At 35.6% G+C, this 8,584-nt stretch overlaps 1 protein-coding gene across 1 annotated transcript; it reads right to left on the reverse strand.

Moving 5' to 3' along the window:
• Window positions 1-392: 392 nt before the first annotated feature.
• LOC120082473 (ribonuclease H2 subunit C-like protein) lies at window positions 393-7,628 on the reverse strand. The gene is made up of 4 exons (XM_039037658.2): window positions 7,228-7,628; window positions 7,027-7,119; window positions 5,029-5,207; window positions 393-581 (listed from the first exon to the last, which is right to left on the reverse strand). Exons 1-4 carry the CDS (start codon window positions 7,388-7,390, stop codon window positions 516-518), a joined length of 501 nt encoding a protein of 166 aa, XP_038893586.1. The 5' UTR covers window positions 7,391-7,628; the 3' UTR covers window positions 393-515.
• Window positions 7,629-8,584: the final 956 nt, after the last annotated feature.

Raw genomic sequence — 8,584 nt, forward strand, 5'->3', positions numbered from 1 at the left:
CTCAAACAACAAATCTCTATCGTAGTTAGATTCTCTGTAATCCTAATTCTATTTTAATGATCCAAGGAGCCCCAAAAATGTGTTGGTTGCTAATTGAGAATTTTGTCCAAATGATTCTGCGTAGCAAAATTACTTTTCTTCTAGGGTACTGATTAGTTTATGGATTGGTGATGGATTGAATTGTATTGCTTGGACTTGATTGATGTTTTACCACTTATACATCTTGAAGTCCTATGGTTTGCAGATATGAAAATCAAGCTCTTGTATTTTGTAAATATTAGTTTTATTGAATTCTTAAAGTTAAATGACCAAAACAAAATGTAAATTATATTTCTAATACTCTGATTGTATGAAATTCTTCAGTTTACTGTCGTTAACTTTCAGCCACGTCATGATTTAAAATGCCAAACCCATTAAATAAATTGTTAAAATAGATAATAATGTTACCAAATACAAATCATAGTATGGAATCATTCTAGTTTTAGAAATTTTCTTCTCAGAGCACATGATCCTAATCAACTCATATTCTTGAGAGCAGTAGATGCAGATGCCAAGTCTTCTGCTGTTACGGGTTTGTGCAACTGCAATCATAAACAAAATTCCAGGACCTAAGAAACTTGAGGAAATAAATTTGATTCTGATGTCCAATATATGAATGGGGAAGACGGAAGTTATACAAGAATGGTAAATTATTCAAAGAGCAGTCAAAAGAAATGCTGTAAACAATATAAATCTTGTTTTTCATAGTTGCCCAATATTGAAGAGAAGCATGCACAAACTTTGGAGTTGCATAACCTAAAACATCTAATTATATATATATATATATATATATATATATAACAACCACTTTCATTGAGAAAAAGATGAAAGAATACAAGCATGGGCATACAAAAAAACCAAGCCCACAAAAGAGAGAAGCCCTCCTAAAAAATGGACTCCAATTATGCAAGAGAATGTCTATGGAATAGTTACAAATGGTCTTCGAAAATGAAACCCACAAAGAGACATGATAGCAAACAAGGACCCAAATCTCAATAGGGTCCCTATCCCACCCTCTGAAAGTCTCGTCATTCCACTCACCCCACAGAGTCCATAAAGTAACACACACCCCCAGCAAGCCATGAAAAATACGACCCTTCTCCCTACGCGGCGGATTGAAGAGGAACTCCTCGATGATACTTCGAGTACCCTTCTGACAAGCCACAGAGACACCAAACGTCTGGAAGAACAACTCCCAAATAGAACTAGCATACTCACATTGCCAAAGGATACGATCCAAGTCTTCCTCTACCTTTTGACAAAGAAGATAGCAAAACGGCCCAACAAGTGAAGGTAATTTCCTCACTAGCCAATCCATCATAGTAGCACGACCATGAAGAACTTGTCAGGTAAAGAACCTCATTTTGCTAAGAATTTTAATCCTCCAAAGAACCGAGAAGACCGAGACACCTATAGGAGAATGATCGACCATACTTTGAAAAAAGGATTTACAAGAGAATCCCTCCAAAGGACTAGGATTCCAAACTTTCACATCCCTTCTCCCAAGCCTAAACGAGTGGTCTTTGAGTAAGACAAGAAGAAAGGCCACATCCACCGTTTCCCTATTGGAAAGAGGATAACGAAAACCGAACGAAAAGGAACACAAGCTCCGAGACCAAACAAGAAAGTCAACCTCAAAGTGAATATTTTTTGGAAGATAAGTGAAACAGTCTTAGAAATAAAGCACAAAAATCTCTCCCACCCAATGATCTTCCTAGAAATAAGTGTCCCTTGCCTCCCCACCACACAATGAACAAGGTTAACAAACGAAGGAAACTCTTTCGAAATATCCTTCCACAAGTCCCGGTGCATCCCTCTACTCCCCTTAGCCAACCACTCGAAAGGATGGGGCCATGAATACTAACAATAATCTTGCGCCAAAGAGAGTTGGGCTCAAAGGGGAAACGCCATACCTATTTGTCTTAAAGGGCTTTGTTATGTAATCTAAGGTTTCCACTCTCAAGACCCCCCCTCAAGATCGACTTCTCCACAATTTCCTATCTAACAAAGTGAGCACCTTTACCTTTCCCTTCAAAGGAAATCACGCATCCTTACAAACCTTAGCAGGGGCTCTAAAAAGGGAAATGAGATACATAGGTAATCCAAACAGGACCGGCTTAATCAAAGTGGGTCTACTCGCTTTGGAAAAGAAACCTCTTTTCCAAGAGGCTAACCTTCTTCTAACTTTGTCCATCAACGATTCCCACAAAGCAATCGACTTAGGGTTGCTTCCATGAGGAAGACCAAGATAAGAAGAGGGAAGGTCTCGAAACTCACACCCCACCATGTTTGACCATATTCTAAGCTTCCCAACCTCATAATTAATCCCTGTTAAACTACAATCCTCAAACCAGAAATCTCGAAGAAAGTCAAGATATGGTTCAACATATTAAACAAGGCCTCACTGCCAGAGCAGAAGAAAATCGTATCATCAGCAAACTGAAGATGTGAGAGGGGGATCCTAGCCTCACCCACTTGAAAGGGAGTAATAACATTGCCATCCACACACTTACCCACAATTCTATTAAGAATATCCACTACCAAGAGGAATAAGAAAGGGGATAGAGGGTCTCCTTGTCTAAGCCCTCTTGAAGCCACCACTTTACCTCTAGGACTCCTATTTATAAGGAAAGAATAGCTAACATTCCTTAAGCAACCTCACATCCACATCCTCCATTTATAACCAAAACCCTTCTTTTCCATCATCTTGTCCAAGAAGTTCCAATCCACGTGGTCATAGGCCTTTTCAAAGTCGATAGTAAGAATCACTCCTTCATTCTTTCTAATCCTATAATCCTCAATCGCTTCATTAGCAATAAGGACTTGATCCAAAATTTGTCTCCTAACAATAAAAGCACCCTGAGTATCTGAGATAGTCGCCAGAAGCACTCTCTTCATCCAGTTGGTCAACACTTTAGCAAGGATTTTATACACACTAGTAATTAAACTGATGGGTCTAAAATCCTTGACCTAGGTGACATTACCTTTTTAGGAACCAAACGAACAAACATCTCAAAGATTGAGCCATTCAGGATGCCTCTTTCAAAGAGTTCTTGAAAAACTTTGGTAAGGTCATCTTTAAGCAATTTCCAATTATCTTGATAGAAAGCCATGGAGAAACCATCAGGCCCAGGTGATTTAGATCTATCACTTTCAAAGACAACCCATCTAATCTTTTTTCTCAGGAAAGGCTTAGTCAATCCCTCCCTTTCCCTTTCAGAAATAAGGCTCCAGTCGATCCCACCAATAAAAGGTTTAGGAGACACCTCAGGTCCATAAAGATTTGAAAAGAAAGATACAACCTCCTCTTCAATCTCTTTATCATTCCCGATTACCTCACCAGATTCTTTAACCAAAGGACCAATAGCATTCCTGTTTTTCCTCCCACTCACAATTCTATGGAAAAAAGACATGTTTCAATCACCACCTTTAGCCCAATCCACCTTCACCTTTTGCCTCCAAGCGCACGATTCCTTTCTAACCATTTTAGCGAATTGGTATTTTAAGGAATCCCTCTCCTCTTTTTGAACATCATCCAATGGGCCCTCAAACTCCAACTCATCTATACTTTTAATCCTGGCCAAAAGCTCACGTCTTTTTATTCTAATGTCTAGATTTCTTTATTCCAAATCTTAAGTTCCCCTTTTAAGGCCCTCAATTTGCCCATAAACCAGTACTCTCCACCTCCCTGAACAGGAGAATTCCACCAACCAAGGAGAATGGCTTTAAAAGGGGATGTTGAAGCCACATATTCTGAAAGACAAAATAATAGGCCAATGATCAGATGTAACTCTTGGCCCTGCCACTTGACGAACCTCCCCAAACGACTCACCCAATCCAAGGACAGCAAAAAAGAGCAATCCTACTTCTCGCTCAACAATTAGCCCAAGTAAACACCCCGTTCAACAGAGAAGGGTCAACCAAATTACATCCCTCAATAAAATCATTGAAGCTCCTAGCAGAACGAGTGCTTCTCCCCACTAGAGCCCTTTCTACTTGAGAATGGGTGATGTTAAAATCACCAGCAATACACCATTACGAGTTACAAATGCCAAAAAGATCACCCAATTCATTCAAAAAGGCATCTCTACCTCTTGTTCTAGGAGGGCCATACACCCCTGTGACCCAACCATTACCACCCCTTGTCAGACTAAATAGAACCGAAATAAAAAATAAAATAAAATAAAAAAATAAAAAAGTGCCTCTAACCACCTCCAAAGCTGTAAGCAACCAGTTATTCCACATGATCAAAATGCCCCCTGATTTACCAACAGAATCAAGACTCTCCGAATCCACCCTTCTCAATCTCCATAAACTGCCTATACACTGCAACTCAAAATCACACCTTTTACTTTCCACGAGGATCACAATATCCGGGCACTCATCCCTAAGGATTTCCTTAACTAAACTTCTCTTAACCCTCCCTGTCAAACCTCTAACATTCTAAGAAAGGATTTTCAACATTGGGACACAACTTTGCTCGCTTCTCTTGAGGCCTTCCTCCTCTCATAATTAATCAAACTTTCCAATTTTTTGAGCTCCCTCTCCACCTTATTACTCCCTTCACCAATGGTCTTTCTCCCAGCCCCTTTTTTTCTTTTAATACCTGCTCCTTCTTTACCCTTCTCAGCTTCTAACCTATGAATACCAACAGACACAAGCGTTCCCCAACCCCCTTGCCAGTTTCCAACAGCCTCCCCATACGAAGATAGATAATGGTTATTGGAGTTTGGGTAGTGAACTAGAAGGGGTTGATGAAAAGGAAGGTTCTCACATACCAAAACCCATTAGGCAAAATCAAACTTCCCCCTCCTATCCTAAAACATCTGATCAAAAACGCCCACATTTTTTCCATTTCTTATTTGTAAGTTTAAAGCTTGTATGAAACTATTCTCAAATCACAGAGCAGTTTTAGTACTTGGATTCAGACAAATGGAAACAAGACATGATATTGTTAATCATTTTAATGTGTGTTGATCAGAATCATACTGCTTGTGCAACAGTCAGCCAGTGAAAAGAACGTTGGAACGTATCGTCTTGTGACGGTAGGGTGTCATGGTTCCAATATGTAATGTTTGCAAATTTGGCCTTCACCTGCCAAGGGCTTGAGTTCTGATCCTGTTCAGAAGCTTTTCTCTTTCCAAGACTCTTCTTCCCTAGCACATAGCCTGAAGAACAACATTCACAGATAGACAGATCCTTTAGTTCAAAGTGGTTAAGTGAACTGTGGAAGAAATTTATGACAATATTAGTTCTGGTTGCCTTAGTACAGAATTTCAAATTAGGTAGAAATGGTGGAAACAGAGCATTATTTTCCCTTTTCTTTTAACAGAGGAAATTTACATTAACACTAAAAGGATAGGAGATTAGATATCCTCATCTCCATTCAAACATATTTTCCAATTCGCTAGAACTACAAAAACAAAAAGGAATAGTTACAGAACTGTTCTTATCTAGCAGCCTAATAACTAAATGAAACATGAAAATTAATAGCTCGTTCCTTCTCATTTCCTTTTTCTACAATCATCAAATAACCGATGGCTCTTTCGTACCAAATCTCCCAAAAAGAAAACAAATATATCGTATTCATACTACATGAGAAGGTTCAAATTATCTCTTTTCATGTTTATCTCTTCTTCAGAACATTCATGAATGTAAAACAAGGAATGCAAACAAGGATACTTGCCCATGTATGTGCTAATCTTTAGTTAAAGAGATTACCAACCAAAGTTTCTGAAAGTAACCATTATTAAAAAAAAAAAAAAAAAAAGAAAGAAAGAAAGAAAGAAAACCAGCGGAAGGAGCTAAGCGAGACTTAGGAAAGCATTAGTGTACATGTACTCATGAAATGACTAGGCCGTGTGTTTTTAAAACAAATTTTCTTAACAAAATATAAATAAATAAATGAAACTCGAAAATTTTGTGCAATTTTGTAAAACTCTGGAATAAAGTTGACAGCTAAATTCCACCCTAGAATAAGAAAAGTATTAAAGATTCCTCAGATTGAATTCATAAACTTTTTCCAGTTGAAATATCCTGTTTAACTTCAACCAGGGTACCATCCTAGCATCTTTCCTTCATAAAACATAAAGAGAATGCATGTCGAAATACCTTCAACATATATCCAGGCATATCACAAGTGAAATAAGAACATCAATCAGAAAAATAGCCTAAGAATTATAGGAAAGCTCTTCACCAATTGTCTCAGTGAAACAGTTGCAGCTAAGACTTAGAACAAGAACCAACAGCATCATAGTGTTCAATCTCTGCTTATTTGAATTCTTAAAATCGCCATAGCCAATTGAAGTCGGTCTTGAAACTACTTTCATTTTCGACATTAACTACATGAGCTAAAACAGGTAAATGAAAACATACACAATTTTAAGGAAGTCAATTGTGAGTATGCTTGGAACTAAAATCAACTTCATTTCAATGATTAAACTATCAGCAACCCTTCTCTGTTTAATTTGTAACTTTTGATGAGTTCTATTGGTTTGTTGGAAAAGTCTTGTTTAAGACAAGACAAGACCCTGTGAATATGTAATCATTGATCTACATAGAGAGAGCAGAAAATTCCATTAAGAGATCAAAATATTCAAACCCAACCAAAACGTCCAACAAAGCTAGAAAAACCAATGCTCACAAAGATAACACTTTTAAATCATAGAAATGTCCATAGCTAGCCTAAAATATTTTCTGAAAAATAGAAACTCAACTTATATGGAGATTTCAAGTTTCAAATTTACTCAGTTAATAATGACATCTTTTTTCTTACTCTTTCCATTTCATAAGAAATTAAAGAAGAAAACACTTTTTAATTTTATAAACTAATGTCATGCCAAAGAAAATAGATAACTGAAACCAGTCATTTTTGTAAGCATTAGATAGGTAATTAATAGATTGAAGTATTGGACAATACAAGTAGGAAATGACAAAAAACAAGATCCAAATTGTAATGAATTAAAAACTGAAAGTATTTCATATTACCAGAGTAACCCTCCGGAAGGGAAATGGTAGCTCCCTGCAACTTTCTTCCTCTGAAATAAGCTTCCTCAACACTCAAGCCATCAAACTCAATTCCTTCAATAGGCAAGAAGAAAAATGAAAAGAACTACTCAGTAAACTACAAACAAATTACTCGAGTATATAAAGAGAACTTGGAAGAAACAGCGAAAATTAGGGCATTACCAGTGGATTTGGGTTTAAAATACTGAGAAACAGAGCAAGGACCATCGAATTTAATGGCACAGGGAAGCTGATGGACTTTACCACTGAGATCCAAAGCTACAGAGTCACTCTCGAAATCAAAATCCACGATTACTTCCCCTTTCCTCTCGTTTTCAGCATTCATTTGATTAATTGTGAAGAAACCCCAAACTCAAAAACCCTAAACCCACGTTGATGCTTCGGATTTGGCGAGGAAAGTCAATCGGCCATTTCTCCTTCAGATTCTACACTTCCCGCTCCTTTGAGCACTGAGAAATGAAGACCAAGATTTTCCCGCTCGAAATTGTTTTTTCCTTTTTTCTTTTTTTTTCTTTGGATGGCTTAGGGCCGAATTTAAAAGCAGAATTTAGCGAGGAACGAATGATTGATTCCATTGGAAATAGAGTTAAATATCAATGTGGACAGAAATATTGATAAAATATTAATTTTGATAGATATTTTTGAAAAAATTATAAAAGTAAAAAATTCAAAAAATAAATTTTAAGTTAGTAAATAAATATTTTATTATTTTAAAACAAGTTAAGATATCTACTATTTATCTTATGTTTATATTAGTGACATTCTGTTACTTATTTTTTGTATTTTATGGATTTTTTCTATGATACAATAGAAATATTGATTTATCCCTCATGTCAATATCGACCTCATAGAAACGTAGAAATACAGATAAAAATATCGACCTATCGACGAAAATTTATTACTATGGTTGTAATTCATGTTATTATAACATATCATAAATTAAAATTTAATTTGTTCTTTTTAATACAACAACAGTAGATCTGAAATATCAGATAAATGATCCTTGATTTAATTCACTTTAGTAATTATATTTTAATTTAAACAATTGTTTTAGATATGTTTGATATTATATTTATAAACTTTGTACTTACCGTTAGATATACTAAAACCAATTGTTAAATAACTTATTAACATAAATTTTGTACTTATTATTTTATAATATTATATAATTTGTAATACATTACCTAATATATATTTTAATTGGAAAAAATGAATTGAGTTTAGCATGATATACTGTATTTCTAAATATGTTTATTCATATTTAATATAATAATGCATTTTAAAATTTAAATTTTAAAATTTGGATACATTAAAAATGTATTTGCATTGTTTAGAACATATAATCTAAAAACAATTTTTAGAAATATATATGAGATTGTCTTGAACTCATTAAAATTCAAAATTTGGGGTTCTAATGTGGACTTTTAATATTAATATTGTTGTTTTCAAAACTTGAAATATTGTTGTTTTGAAACTTATTAGAGAAATATTGTTGTTTTGGGAGTTCGAGACTGGAAGT

The sequence above is a fragment of the Benincasa hispida genome, chromosome 8, assembly GCF_027475165.1.
Source record: "Benincasa hispida cultivar pf3 chromosome 8, pf3_genome.v1.1, whole genome shotgun sequence".
Classification (NCBI taxonomy): Eukaryota; Viridiplantae; Streptophyta; class Magnoliopsida; order Cucurbitales; family Cucurbitaceae; genus Benincasa; species Benincasa hispida.

What these genes read in the sequence shown, in the direction of transcription:
- LOC120082473 (XM_039037658.2), bottom strand. Translation starts at nt 7,390, where the DNA reads ATGAATGCTGAAAACGAGAGGAAAGGGGAAGTAATCGTGGATTTTGAT. An exon ending in TTTTAAACCCAAATCCACTG is followed by an intron (nt 7,120 to 7,227) that starts GTAATGCCCTAA and finishes TGCCTATTGAAG; the next exon opens with GAATTGAGTTTGATGGCTTG. An exon ending in GGCTGACTGTTGCACAAGCA is followed by an intron (nt 582 to 5,028) that starts GTATGATTCTGA and finishes TTATGATTGCAG; the next exon opens with TTGCACAAACCCGTAACAGC.